Source organism: Sciurus vulgaris (genome assembly GCF_902686455.1).
Source record: "Sciurus vulgaris genome assembly, chromosome: 4".
In the NCBI taxonomy this organism is placed as follows: domain Eukaryota; kingdom Metazoa; phylum Chordata; class Mammalia; order Rodentia; family Sciuridae; genus Sciurus; species Sciurus vulgaris.
In genome coordinates, this window is record NC_136464.1 from 151,284,238 (window position 1) to 151,300,161 (window position 15,924).

The following is a 15,924-nucleotide window of genomic DNA, read 5'->3' on the forward strand; positions in this document are numbered from 1 at the left end:
TCTGGCTTCCCTCCTACCCATAAGACAAACCAATTTCCAAGTGATTTTCTTAATAAACCAAAAATGTGTTTATTGGTGACTCGTAGCTTGTGTTCTGGCATATACTATTAATTTCTTCTACTTAGAAAAACCTCTGTTTACCTCCTTCTTCAACATCGAAATCATTCAAAGCTCCCCAGTAGCACCTCTCTGTAAAGGCGTATGTGCAGATTGCCACACACTCTTTCTTCTGTGCTAACACAGCACACAGGTTTCATAAAATGTGATGAGTATAGCAATCACTGATTCCACTGATCATTCTCCCATGAAGGAGACGCAACCTGAGGCCAACAGAGGTGGTTGCACTCTCATCAGCTAGTGCTTGTCTCTTCATGTTCAATGTCTGTATCATGCACGAGTGATTGTAGAAGAATTTTGTTTACATAAGAACACATATAAACAAACATAACCAGAATTGACTATTAATAAGTTTCTGGTGCAAACATGTATGCAGAGCAAAAAAATATAAGATACTTTGTTTCATATACTGTCATTGCTTTCCAAAAGAATTTGTGTCATGCACAGGGGACCCTGAGCTTAAGAAAACAAAAGATCTGACCAAGTTCTCTGGACAGAATTGCTACTAACTACTTGATACTATATAATACTATTCTTCAGGATAAAACCTGTGCCTAACATGACTAGAGAAAGTTGTACAATCAAAAAGCCAGCATGGTGATTGGGACACACCTCTGAAAAAAACTGAGTACTTAATAACAAAAAAAGAAGAAGAATTTGACCATTATAAACCCATTTCATAGGCCCTGCCACACACCCTGCTCAAATTAAAATATTAGATCTTATAGGACTCTTCCAGGTTTTTGTCAATATTTATCCTTTGTAGGGTATTTTTCTAATATATTTGTTTTTATAAATAATTATAGTTTTAAAAACCAGAGGAACACTAATTTCATAAGAACAATATTGTAACATCAGAGGGTAAAAAATGTGAGCTGTTTGAAAAAAAGTTTCTTAAGAGTTCCAGTTTTTTAATCTGTGTGGCATGTTAGCTCCCCCCAAAATATAGTAAGTTTGGTTTAGGTACACATTTTTGGTTATAGAAAAATGGTAGTGAAACTAGGACTTGACATTCTATCTCCACTTATGACTCAATGTTATGTTGTTCCAGGAAGACATATTATAAACTTGGATATGGTAAGCCACTCAACATTAAGTTTGTTGTTCAAAGTAGGAACTCAAAAGAACATTGTATAAGATGGAGGAAAAAAATCATTAACCAATGTAAAGACATTAAAACATCTCTAAATGTGAAAGATTCACAGTCACATAGTTGAAGAACTGCATTTATCAAACATACCTTGTCCATTAATTTACTTGCATGAAGACTCAAACTATTGAAGAATATTTTTTTGCTTAGCAAATGCATTTCTTCAATGGTAGTCAATAAAGTAGTTGCACTATTTCCAACAATGCCACTAAAAACAAACAATATTTCAGGTTGAAAAATAAAAGCTAAAACAATTCAGGTTTTTAGTATAACACTTTAAAAAGACCTATATTAAAATGAAAGTTTTTATTTAGACTACAATCTATGAATCAAAAAAAAAAAATTACTCCAGCTTCATATAAAATTACCAGTGTTTTTTTTTAGTTAATGATAAAAAAGGAAAAATGAAAACAAATCATATATTAAGCATAATTATTTTGAAAATCCAAAATCCAAAATGCTCCAAAACTTGAAACTTTTTGAGTGTCATGTCATGTTCAAAGTTTGATTTAGAACACTCTGGATTTAGGATATTCAGATTAGTGATGCTCAACTGGTAAAGTCTATGTAAATAATTCAAAATCTGAAAAACTTAAGTCTAAAATTCCTCTGGCCTTTGGATACAGGATACTCAACCTATGCAATTTTTAGTATCTCACAATCTCTTTTAGCACAACTGTGGGTTAGAACCTACCTCTGCAATGTGTAAAACTACCTCTATTTTCCCTCTACTACAGTAAATGAGTCTTGATAATTCAAGGCCTATTCTAAATTTTAAGAAAGGTATTCCATCAATAGCTCTACCAATAAAACAATTAAATTGTATAAATACTGAGTTCTTTTAATTAAAACTGCTACATTAGTAACACCTAAAATTATAGCTTCTCAATTTTAATATTATTGCTTAAACAACAGGACACTTAGAATAATTATGAAAAATCTGATATTTTGTAATAATCAATTACATTAATACATTCCATAATCCTCAATTTACTATATAAAATATTTCTTCCATCCATCCAAAAGGTTTTCCATTTTTGCCAGAATCTAAGATAAATATGTATATAAAACAAAACCCAATTTTATTTTCTTAATTCATATACTAAAAGCAATTTTAAAATGTTTTTAGGGATAATTTTTGTTGATGAGAAAATATACTATAATCTGGTAACAAGTTATAATTCATAAAGGCACAATAAAATCATATAATGCCTAAACTAGATTGCTCAAGATAAATATGATGACATCTATAAATAATGATAAACAGTAAGCTAAAAACACAGCAAATTTACTGATAAATTACATATTACATGTGACTTACTATAAAAGCAAATATTTATACTATATATTTCAATACATTCTGCAACTGACCTAAATTGGATAAATTCTTACACAGTTCATTCAAAGAAAGCAAAATGTATAAAGCAAAAAGTAAAATACAAGTCAATTAATTACTAAACAGGTACCTGTCATAATACCTGTAGTTTTAAAAGAAAGAAATATTTCAGTTAAAAATATTTTAAATCAAACACTAAAATAGATGATAAAGAATTCCCACATAGGCCTATGCATGCAATAAAAACAACTATTCCTCTGAATAAATGTATACATATAAGCACATTAATACTATTCAATCGGGGCCAGCCAACAGGGAAGGTACAGGTTGGTGAAGAAGACAAACCCCATCTGACAGCCATAAAGTAGGCTTGGAGAGCAACCTAGACTGGAGGAGAAGAGTGCTCCAAGAGGGAGATCAGGACAAAGGGAAGGGGACTGCTTGATGCGTTAGGAAGTGTACAGCCCACTTAATAGGTTGTAGCTGAAATAGTGATAAGGGCAAGGCAAAGTAAATAAGTACAAAAACAGAGCACTTACAGATTTGAGGGAGGAAAGTTCTAGGAAGGGAGGAATCTAAGTGTGCTAGATTCCTTGTTTCCTGGATTCCACACCCAGGAGGTACATTTGTTAGATCATGCATGTTTCCTGCTTTTCCCCTAACTTCACTAGCTATCCCTCTCCAGTTTTCTTTATGAGTTTCTCTTCTTCTTGACCTCTACACTTTGGCAAACCTGAGGATTCAGCTGCAGGCCTTCTTCCTCTTTATGAAAACTTATTCTTTCACTCCTTAAGTAATCTTACCTAATCCTACTGTTTCAGACATTACCTATACGCTAAAGACTACCAAATTTATAGTTTGAGCCCTGATTTCTGATATGTTACTCACTCAAATCTCCTACTATAATCTGTTTACAGGTATATCATATCTGATTTGGCCCAGAGTAAGCTGGACTCTTTACCACCACCTCCTTCCCCATCAACCTGTTCCTCTTCAGCAGTTCCCATCACAACAAGCAACAATATCATCTACCTAGTTATTCAAACCAAATGCCAAGAACTCATCCTTGACTCCTCCCATTTCACTTTATAATTGGTCAATTTATATCCTATTGGCTATAACATAAAATGACTCCAGAATCAACTACTTTCACCATCTCTAAGACTATCACTCTCATCTAATACATTGTCTATGCTAAGAACCACGAACTGCTTCCTAAATACCTCCTTTGCTTCCCCTTAACGTCACTACATTACATTATCCACAAAGTTTCCAGAGTAACTCTAATCATTAATCAGTTCTAGCCAGATAAAACCCTCTCAAATCTTCCTTAACTACTCAATGTCAAATCTAAATCTTCAGTCTGGTCTACAAGTCCTATATGACCTCTCTACCTTTCAATGATTCCCCTACTCCTTCCAATTCATTACAGTCCCACCACTGGTCTCCCTTCTGATTCTCCAAAGGGCAACCTTTTCTCTGCCTAGGAAATCCCTCTTTCCATGCTCAACTTCTCGTTGTTATTCAGGTCTCTCAACTATCACACCTACTGAAAGAGCTTCAGATATTGTCACACACATACATATACCTACTCATACATGGTCACTTCCTATACTTTCTATTTCCTTTCTTCTGTTTTATTTTTCTTCGAGCTCTTATCACACTCATACTTGTTTCCCTTGTTAAAATACAAGTGTAAGAATTGCTTTGTTCATTGCTATTTCCTTAGCAACCAGAAGAGCGACAAGTTTACAGTTAACTTTTTAAATGACTAAATGAGGGAATGTGTGACCCAGTGGAAAAGGAACATGGAAAAAAACTGTATCAAAAGATTTTGACTATCATCCTCAATACCATGTTCAAATACAGAACAATTACAATTCTTAAGCCCAAAAAAACCTATTATCATCTTTAGAATCCAATTGATTTTATTTATAGCATTTTCTATATTAGAAAATGAGTTGTCAATACCTTCAAATAAGTTTTATGCAGCACCACCGTGGGTATTACTGAACAATTTTTAAAAATTATTTTATAACTTTTTTTATTACATAGCATTTGCTATGTCTAGTTGCTTTTAGTTGCTCTATGTTTTCTAAGTATTTATCATACGCTTAAGAACTCTAACTCATTATAATTGGAGCTAATTTATTGCTAAAGTATGTGGAATGATGATAATTAGTTTGTAGCTAAAATGTTATATTAACCCAAATCCTCTCTCTGATCAATATTGTAGCCTATGGCATAGTTTTGTTTGAAAATCTACCAATGGGATGTGAAGTCTGTTTCTTAGATTGACATTTGGGTGGCTATTTTCAAATCCCTCAGAGTTAGATAGCATTATCACTGTAGTCTTTTTGGTGCTCTGTGAACTAGTGATTCCTCAACCTCTCCTGGCTCAGTCAGTTACAACCCTCTTTGTTTTTACCAGTTAGAATTCTGGGCTTGATACTAGCATACTGGATTTTAAATAATTTTTAATGGAAATATATGGAGACTATCAAAAATATAGCTTAGAAGGACAAAGTTTTAACATAATTCCACATCTATTACTGGGTTTCCAGTGACATTTATAATAATGTTCAAGTGTGTACTATCAACAGCCACATGCAAAGCAAAAAAGAGTGAAAATTTTAGAATCAGACAAAGTTGCTTTTCTGTAGAGAAGATAAAAATATAATTCTATTTTATCACTGACAGAGAACTAAATGCTAAAGAACAATGTAGGTTATTTACATCCAGAATAGGATATTTCACTCATTATGTCCTATAAAGCTGCTACAGTTGTCATGGGACTTATTTACTAATGTAGGAAGGCTCAATAAATACTTTGTAGATCTATATTGTCGTACAAGTTGTGTTTGTTTGTGTGTGGTTATGCTTAAAGAAGGGAAAGGGAAATGACCTATAGCAGGTATAGCATGCACATAGGATTCAGACTATGTGGAGGTTCTATCAGTTATACTTAGTTATACATACAGTGAAAACAAAAATCTTACACTGTCCTTTAACTGAAAGAAATGTCCCAATGGATCTAACAAGCATATTTCATTATTCCACTTACCTGATTGTGTGATGGTAAAATTTGAGGAGATTAGAAATTTTATATAATAAAACTGCCCCAGGTTCAGCAAGTATCACTTGTTCAATTCGAACCTATTAAAATATGTAACAAAAAATAAAACATTTTTTAAAAAAGCCTTTTCTTCATTAATGATGTGGTATGAATAGCATCAAAATTAAAATTACAATTTCATTAATGTAGAGATCACAAACTACCTTCTAAATAATGAATTTCTTAGAGGTAAGTCATAGGGATGATAAACACACCTTAAACACAGATATACTGTACAAAACATTATTATCTGCAGAATTTGGTTTAGGGCAATTATCATCAGAAATATCACATAAAATGGGGTCATTCTAAGGTGTATCACCAGTATAAAAATGAATTTAGTGTAATGCTAAATCATAGAAGCAGTTGCTAAATTCTTAAAACACACATCATCAGTGGAAATAAATGCTCTGTCACAAAATATTCCTCCCAAAATCAAATAATTCTTTAAACTATTATACCAAGTTTGTTCCTATTAATCAGAGTACAGAAAAGGAGATAAACTATAAATTAGTATCAACATATTTGCCTAACTAAAAAACTACCAGGGCAATAATTAGATCTGGCTCAAGTTTAGTTACTAGGACTCTCCTCCAATTAAAATTCTGCCTCTCAGTGATTTCTCTCTTTCTTTGCATTCCATCACTAATGAACGCACTCTCAACCACACTGATAAGTGCCTACTTACATGTTGCATCTGCCCTTAAACTACTACTTATATTGTAGCTTCTTGCTTTCCTAATTCTAAACATGAACATAGACACTGTGTTTTCTACTTCCTTTACATCTTTGCAGCATCTGGTGGAACAGTACATACACAACAGATGTTTAATAAATCCTTTTGAAATTTGAAGTTTCTCTGTAATTGGATTTCAGCATATGTCACAATGCCAACAAATGGAACTTGATAAAATGAGATTTATAAATGTAGGTGTAACAGCATACAAAAATCTCTCGAATTACAGAAATTAATTTATCTTTACACTGATGTGTTTATGAAACTGATTCACCTTTTGGAGTAAGGTAATAGACAAGCAAACTACACTATACTGCAAATCATGAATGGCATTTGAATTTAAAAATCATAATTTCCACTTGGTAATTTCTTTTTAGATCCAGGCCTCACAGAAACTTACATCTTAAATATAATTATGAGAGCAGAATATAAAGGTTGTTAACAACAGACTGAGTTTTTCCCTAGCAGATTTATAATACCATCTCAGATTATCTGGCAACCTGCCTTCTAGAATTTAGAGGTATCATTCATTCCAATTCTCTTAAAAGGAGTTATGGCCAGAAAAGGAGGAAAGAAAATGTAGAGGGAATAGAGGGAGAAAGGAAGAAGAGAAAAGAAAAGCAATGCCCACCTGAAGTGTCATGCCACAAAGGCTTAGAGGGAAAGCAGGCTGTCAGTGAAGGCAGACACTATAACAGATGGGCTGCAACATCAGGAGATTCACAAATGACACACCAAAACTGATTTGTGTGCCACACAGAAAGGAGCAACCTGTCTTATGAGAGCTATATAAGAGACTGACCATTAAGCAAAAGCCAATAGTATCAAGGAAAACAAAAGGAGACCAGAGAAGCAAAATAAGAAACATAAAAAGAGACTGAAGAAGTGGTGGCAGCAGGGACTGATAGGAAATTAAAATAGCAACAACAGTGAAGGATCAAAGTCATTAACAGAACTTTAAAGAAGATATAAAGTTTGTGTAACAGTTCTGGCACATAATAACCACTCAGTAAACTATAATTGTACTATTAGAAGGATAGAGATGATACAGGAGGATATTTAAGTAGCAAAACGGGCAGTCCAACAGCAGAAAAGCTAGGAAAGAGATATGTATGGTGGTTCCTCTCCAAGGCCAGCAGGAGTGAGGAGGCATGAGAAAGAGGTGGTGTTCAGGGGAAGAGCGGAGAAGGGAGGTGAAAGGGATACCAACAGGCCTCCCTCGCCTCAGTCTCAAAGGTAAGGCACACGGTAGGAATGTAGGAATGTGTACCCAGGTCCCCAGCAGTCCCTGAGGGCACCATGAGCATATCATGCAATACAGTATTCAGCTCTATTTCCCATACCATTTACCTTTATAAACACACCTGTTTTCATAGAATTCAATGTAATTTACGGAAATCATAAGCATACAATACATTAAATTTTTATTGAAAGAGAGAATCCACATAATGGCTGCATCTCTCAGTAATCTAGAACATTTACTTTAAAGGACCATTTTACCCATGGGCTTGAAGAACAAAGGTTGTATGTATTGACTCTGATGAATCTAGCTATAAGTTCAGAGTGAATATACTTTCGAAAGTAATAGGTTTGATGGTGATGAGCCACAGAATCCTACCACAATACATTTAATTTTAAGTTTAGGGCACAGATTTTTTAAAACTGGAAATAAGTATAAAGATCATGTCTTAATGCATACACTTGCAAATGTTTAGTTTACTACCTATGAAGTTTTACTTTATTAGGACAAAGAAAAGGCTAAATAGGAGGAATAAATAAAAAATGCAGATTCTCAAATGACCACTGAGACCATTTCTTTATGCTTCAAAAAATCAAAATTCCATGGGCTGCGGGTATAGCTCAGTGGTAAAGTGCTTGCCTAGCAGACATGAGGTCCTATTGGTCTCAGAACCAACAAAAGAAAACAAAGTAAAACAATGTCAAAAAACTCAAAATGGCCCCTGCCCTAAAAAAGAATTCATTCCTACAAAGAAAAAAGACTTAGCTGACAGAAATGCAGTCAAAACATCTAATATCATATACCACTGTGAAAAGTTTAGTTGCTTATCTAGGAGGAAGAAATTTTGTATTAATGAAATGTAAAAGGTAATTTCTAAGAAAAAATCAGAATTATACTTGCAAAAGAAAATATTAAAGTAAGATTTTTTTCCTCAGTTAACAACTACATCATTGAAAATGTCAGATACTCAAATGAAGTCATATAGGAGGAAAATTCTTAAATAGTGTAACATTTTTTGTGATTGTATAAAGTAAGGAAAGATACAAGAGTTGTTGGATCATATAATACATCATTACCAAGCTCATTTGACTGTAACAACTGGGAAGACCTCTAAAGCATTCTCTGCAGAATGCAGTAAACATTACTATCATGTGGAAAGATTTAAGATTTCTGTCACTTCAGAAACTGAAGGGATTCTTTCTACACTTTACAATAAAAAGGTATGTTAACTGGATTTCTTCTTTACCTCTGTTATCTTACATTACAAAATGCCAGGAGAAGTCACAACAATGTCCTATAATTGTTAATCAACGCCATTCTGTTTATATATACATTTAAGGAAAACGAAATAAGAATTTCTAAGTACATTTTAAAACAAAAGCAGATTTGGATATAATTTTTTTTTTTTTTAAATGTAGGTAATGAGTGTTAAACACTTTTAACATAGAACATCTCTTATTCAGACCAAGACAAAGAACATCTCTTATTCAGACCAAGACAGGAAAGTATAAGGTCCATTCAAACCTCAAAGAATTACATCTTCTATGTAATTATTTTTTAAAAAAGAAAAGTTGTAATAAGAAATAATATTGAAGTAAGGAGCGGGGGGGAAACAAGCAAGGCAGATAAAGTACAATTTATCTATCAAAGTGACTTGGAGTTTCATTTAACCATATGTGACTATAAAAAGATATGAAAAGTATAGAAAAAAATCCTTATTTTTCCTTTTTTCTTTTTTTTTTCAATAACTGCTAGTATACAAAATCAGTAACATTTATATAAGCTATATATGTCCAAAAATCAAACTATGGCAAATAATAGTTCATTTGGGAAGGTATATAAAATACTTTGGCATTTTTTTACAGTTCTTTTTACACAACTGGACCCCAAAATGATAAAATTATAGTAATAATTAAATTTGGGTGTGTCATCTGAGATTTTCTTGTCTGAGATACAATATAAATAAAAATCTCAGAAATAAAAGAAAATTAGTTTAAACCTTAATTCTTGCTGCAAATAAGCCATAAAACTTACAAATTTCAATTTATATATGCTAAATTGAAGTCAGTCAACAAGGAAAACACAATTACCAAGTATTCCATAATACTAATAAAGGAAAAGAAAATCTGCTACAGACTTCAGCACTAAGAAGTATACACTTCATCTGCAGTTATTTAATCCTCACAGCAATCCCTGACAGCAGTTATTTTCACATACAGGTTCAGAGTGAGAAAATAATGGTGCAGAAGAGTTAAGCAACATACGATTAAGTGGTAAAATGGAAAATTTTGCCCAAGTTTGATTCCAAATTTGGTTCCTCTAATATAAATAATATTGATGATAACAATAATACACAATGTCATTTTAACCTTGGATTAATAACTATTTATTGCTATAATAAACAAAAAAATTACTACGTGTGAAGCAATAAAGCAAATTAATATTTTCATAGGAAATCTTTGTTAATTAAAACAGTTTAATTTTAATTTAATACACTTTTGCTCAACTGATTAATATAAATTACTGTAGGAAATAATCTGTAAAAAATAAGTCAATATATGCAAACTAAGATATTTCTAATTTTCTTAGAGCAAAAACTGGCAATGATTATTTTTAATGTACTTTATTTTAGCTTGATAAAAGTGTTAACAAAATAACAGCTTTAGCTCAAGCTATTATCAGTTTCTTTAAACTCATAAGAATAAAGCATGACTGGGGATTTAGCTCAGTGGTAGAACAAACCTGGGTTCAATTCCCAGTGTGACCAAAAAAAAAAAAAAAAAAAAAAAAAAAACCAGAAAAGAAAAAAAGAGGAAAAGTCCTATAGTGACACCATATGTAATGTGTAAGATGTTGACCAACATGTCGCGTTACCCAATATTATTAAATAAACATCTTTATTATTAAAAAAAAAAAAATAAAGCATGTTGTACAACTAGATACTTTGTAACATATAAAAACAAAATATTTTACCTTTAGAGGTCTGCACACACCCTCAGTGATATGTCCAACAACTTCTTGAATATTTTCTTCAACACCTAAAATTAAGTACTACAAAATTAAAATTTTTCCCACGTAACTTTTTCACATTGTTCCAAAAATTAACAATAATACCAGGATTGATGGCATTAGTAACATTTAAAATAACCATAACAATGTTGTATTAAGTTTGATATCCTCTGGGACATTACTAGTTGTGTGATGACTAATGTGTGTATATAAAAGCCTTCTTAATTCCTTTGACTGTTGAATAAATAAAATGAACATTCATCACAAAAAAGAGTAAATGTATAAATAAAATGAACATTCATCACAAAAAAGAGTAAATGTATGAGAAAGGGAAAAAAAGACCATGAAATATATCAACTGAAGGAAGCTATGTGAAGATGTACTAGCATTTGTTCTATGAAAACCTTACTCAAGGTGCAGTACAGAGCACAAAAACTGAAAAGTTTTAAGATGAAACACACACACAGCAATCTAATAGAAAACACGGACATTTTAAAAATACCAATTACTGACATTTACTGCTTGTAACTACCTTCATCTTTACATACAGAGAAACAGGCTCAGAAGACTTAAGTCATTGCTGTAGAATAACCTATTTCATCTAATACTATTATGTTATATATTTTCTCCTGCCTCTTAATATTGCTCCTTACATATACTTTTCTTTTTAAAGTAATACATTCTTTTAAACTGGATAATAAGGACAACAAATGTTTTTAAAAAACTTAAAAATGAAGAATATGACAATCTAAGATATATGTAGAGTGTAATCGCAATATTGAAGAGCTGAAATTTATGAAGTATTATCATCAATTTGTACATGATCTCTTATAGATCATATGATAAACTACAGAGGTGTATGGCTGAGCCACACAGAAGAGTCAAGTGATACCAGATAAAATATTTCCCTTCACTTTCTATCAAAGACAGCATCTCTTAATAATACACCAAACCCTCAGACTCTAAAACAGGTCTCCTAAAGCAGTCACAACTAAGAAGATCTGAAATTCTATAGACATCAGCAGCTCTTAAATGTAGTCATTGTTCTCCCTTGAAATCAAGACAAAAATTTTAAGTACATTTAGTACACATGGTAAGTAACAAAACCTCTTTACAACAGTTTCATGAGAATGAAAAAAGATGCTTAGCAACTTAATGACAGTAAGCAAGTCACAGTCTGTTTACTCACAGTTACAAAGAAATCAGTACCAATTTTTACCTTTTAAAGTGTCAGGGTAAGGATCTGAAAGAATACACCAGACGCTCCAGAAATGTATTACAAGCAAAATAGAGGAGCATAGGCTTGATTCGGAAGGTGAGAGGGTCTGCTACAAAACTGAACTGTGTACCACAGGAGGACAGCAAGGAGGGGAGTTCTATTAGCAGCATGGGTGCGAGAGTGGTCTCGCAAGGATGATGAATTAGGATGTTTACCAGACCATCTAGATGTGAAGCGTTTGTCTTGGTGAGGAAGACAGCAACATGAACAGAAACAGAGAGCCTTGTGCCATCTTCTGTCTGGAGTTACCAGTATGGTTCAATCCTACACCCACCTTGTGCTATTACATGCTTTAGGAGGGCTTCCAGGTGTTCCTTCTCAGAAGCAGTAGCTTGATGAAGCCACGCCAACATATCTCCCACATACCTAAAGGCAACTACATGTAAGTAAAAATGTCCCAGGAAAAAAAATATCAACTGATATCTCTACTGATGTCTGGTTACTGTACCTTAAAGGGTCATGGGAGTGCATTTCAATGGGCCTGGGGGTACCTCCTGGGCCTCCTCTTGTAAGAGCATCAATAAACCCACGAACAACTGTACTTCGTCTGGCTGTTCCAAATTCATCTAAGGTATACCTAGAAGAAAAGGTTAAATGAGACAGGTGGATTTTTTTCCTAATGGTTATATCAAGCTATTTGTGTAATTTCTAAGATAAGCAAGACAGCTAAAGCATTTTTGGGTATTCTCTCAAGCTACTGATTTTAAGTTAAAAAATAAATGTTTAGCATGTTGAAAATTCAGTCTAAAGGTACAAACTTGCTTCTCCTAAGAAACAATGCTGGGATTGGGATTAAAAGAGCCTCAACAGCAACAAGGAATAGAGCCCTGGACTAGCAAAAGTAAGAAAATCGAGCCAACACGTGGAATCCTGAACTCTTCAGGTTTCAGTTTCTCTGCTGTTTATGTGAAAATATGATGCTCTACAGTTTATGTGAAATCATAAACTTAGTCCTCAGAAGCTGTTATAATTAGAACTGTGTAATCCAAAAATTAAGACTTCTTTTTCTACACTAAAAAAATTCTCCTTGTACTATTACAACTTACCACCAAAATTGGCCTCCAAAATTACTGTCCATTTTTCAAAGCTTATTTTAACTCCAAGAATAGAGATTAGATGTTCCTTCAGTTTATTAACCAACCATACAAACATGACAAATACTTCTTCTTTTAACAGACATTTAGAAGTTACCTATTATAATTGAAAATGTGGAAAAAGTTTCCTATGGGGAAGGAAGGGAGACAGGACAATGTGGGGAGCAATTATGAGGATGGCCTGGAGTTGCTAGGAGCACCCATTTCATTGACTGGACTCTGCTCTATTATTCATTATTATTGCCATTCCTAATACTCATTCCCCAGTTAAAAGTTTTATTGTAAAGTACACAAGAAAAATATTTTTTATCAATCTAAAGTTGGCAAATCTCACGCCTACTAACTTTTAAATCCTTAAATGATTTTCTCCCAGACTAAATATTAAGAATTATTTTATTAACCAATAATACCTAAACAAAAGTCACTAACATTTCCGAAAGATTTCCAGTAGAATTCATTTCTTAGGTCACTCTGCTGTCTTTGGTATGTTGCTAACTTAATGAAAACGCTGCATTTTGTTCATATGAGAAAGCTGAGAGATGTGTTATTTCCAACTAAAAGGAAAAGTGTAGTGAAGTGGCAAATAACTAGAATTTTTAGGAATCCAAACCTTTTGGAGGACTGTTCACTATTAACTAGACTGTGGTTCTTTGTGTGTGTTTTTGCTTTCAATTAAAAGGAAATAGTTTTGAAATTCTCTGCAGCGAAACGTCAGCATGCAAAAGGGAGAGTGCACTGCAAGCAAGGCCTGTTACACCGCATGACCGCCTTGCATTCACCTTGCATTTTTTTAAACATATGAGAACCAAAATGCACACTTCTATTTTTATCACATGCTCTGCAGTTATACATTTGATCTATGCAAATAAGGTATCTGAACCCATGAAATAATGAACTTATCAGATAACAACTCACCACAGCAAAAAATTCGTACATTTTTTGCTTTTTAAATACATAAAACTAATCTTCATTCCCAGGATGCTACCACAGTAAAGAAAAACAACATCATTTCTGTTCTAAGATTATTCATGGTGGGGGGGGGGCGGTGGGTAGTTATACCAGAAGCACAAATTCACTGGTTGTTTTAAATGGGTAAGGATTAACAAGCCAGGTAAACACTGCATTTTAATAGATACAATATGAGATATTAATAAACATTGTAATCCTCCTGCAGAACAAATATGATTTAAGCAAAACAGCCTGAACCATGAAGAGTCTGCAAAAATATCTGTGGTCATGAAACATCTTTCTCAAAAGACAGAGAAAAACTGACAAAAATCAGACACTCTTTCAACAAAGGTCAAAATTTCAAAATATCACTTTATAAAGGTTATAAACATTCAAATTGCCTAAACATTCTAAATTTCCTCTAATTTAAATTTTTTAAAATTATGTTCATCTACATTAAATAAAAAATTCTGGTAAAAAGGAAAATTAAAAGAAAATTTTTGATCAAAAATCAAATGATAAACAAGAATAGTATAGATGCTTTTCTTTGGATATAACAAAAATACATAAAAATGAAGAAAAGTAAGTTTTGTAAAAACTACATTCTTAAATTAAACCCCTATCTCTCACTCTGCACAAAACTCAACTCAAAATGGATCAAGGACCTTGGAATCAGACCAGAGACCCTGCATCTTATAGAAGAAAAAGTAGGTCCAAACCTTCACCTTGTTGGCTTAGGAGCAGACTTCCTTAACAGGACTCCTATAGCCCAAGAAATAAAAGCAAGAATCAACAACTGGGATAGATTCAAACTAAAAAGCTTTCTCTCAGCAAAGGAAACTATCAGTAATGTGAAGAGAGAGCCTACAGAGTGGGAGAATATCTTTGCCAATCATACTTCAGATAGAGCGCTAATATCCCGAATCTATAAAGAACTCAAAAAACTCTACACCAAGAATACAAATAATCCAATCAACAAATGGGCTAAGGAAATGAACAGACACTTCACAGAAGAAGATCTACAAGCAATCAACAGATATATGAAAAAATGTTCAACATCTCTAGTAATAAGAGAAATGCAAATCAAAACTACCCTAAGATTTCATCTCACCCCAATTAGAATGGCAATTATCAAGAACATAAGCAACAACAGGTGTTGGCGAGGATGTGGGGAAAAAGGTACACTCATACATTGCTGGTGGGGTTGCAAATTAGTGCAGCCACTCTGGAAAGCAGTATGGAGATTCCTCAGAAAGCTTGGAATGGAACCACCATTTGACCCAGCTATCCCACTCCTTGGCCTATACCCAAAGGACTTAAAATCAGCACACTACAGAGATACAGCCACATCAATGTTCATAGCTGCTCAATTCACTATAGCCAGATTGTGGAACCAACCTAGATGCCCTTCAGTTGATGAATGGATAAAGAAACTGTGGCATATATATACAATGGAATATTACTCCGCCATGAAGAATGAGAAAATTATGGCATTTGCAGGCAAAAGGATGAAATTGGAGGATATCATGCTAAGTGATAAGCCAATCTCAAAAAACTAAAGCTGATAAGCGGATGAGGACATATGGGGGTGGGGTAGGAGGGGTTAGCGTTAGGGTTGGGGTTAGGTTTAGGGTTAGGGATAAGGAGGGTGGCAAGAATGGAGGAAGGAAGGACTGTATAGAGGGAAAAGAGGTGGGAGGGGTGGGGGTGAAGGGGAAAAAAATAACAATGAATCAAAAAAAAAAAACTACATTCTTGAGTAACTTATGTTCTGAAGGTTTAGAAAGAAAAGATATCTATTTTTTTTCATTTCCATTTATAATAAATTTCTTTTTAAAGGAATTTCTGTACCTGATTTATTAAAATAATACATTAGCATTACAGTTATATATTACCTAAG

The 15,924-nt window shown here is 33.3% G+C and overlaps 1 protein-coding gene across 1 annotated transcript in view; it reads right to left on the reverse strand.

Annotated features, from left to right (window-relative positions):
• The window catches only part of COG6 (component of oligomeric golgi complex 6), an 88,922-nt gene that overhangs the window by 36,344 nt on the left and 36,654 nt on the right, over positions 1-15,924 (reverse strand). Inside the window, exons 9-13 of the mRNA XM_079136164.1 lie at positions 12,431-12,559; positions 12,257-12,348; positions 10,668-10,732; positions 5,668-5,759; positions 1,358-1,475 (exon numbers count right to left, since the gene is read on the reverse strand). Coding sequence (XP_078992290.1) covers positions 1,358-1,475; positions 5,668-5,759; positions 10,668-10,732; positions 12,257-12,348; positions 12,431-12,559 — 496 coding nt within the window. The remainder of the gene's footprint in view (positions 1-1,357; positions 1,476-5,667; positions 5,760-10,667; positions 10,733-12,256; positions 12,349-12,430; positions 12,560-15,924) is intronic.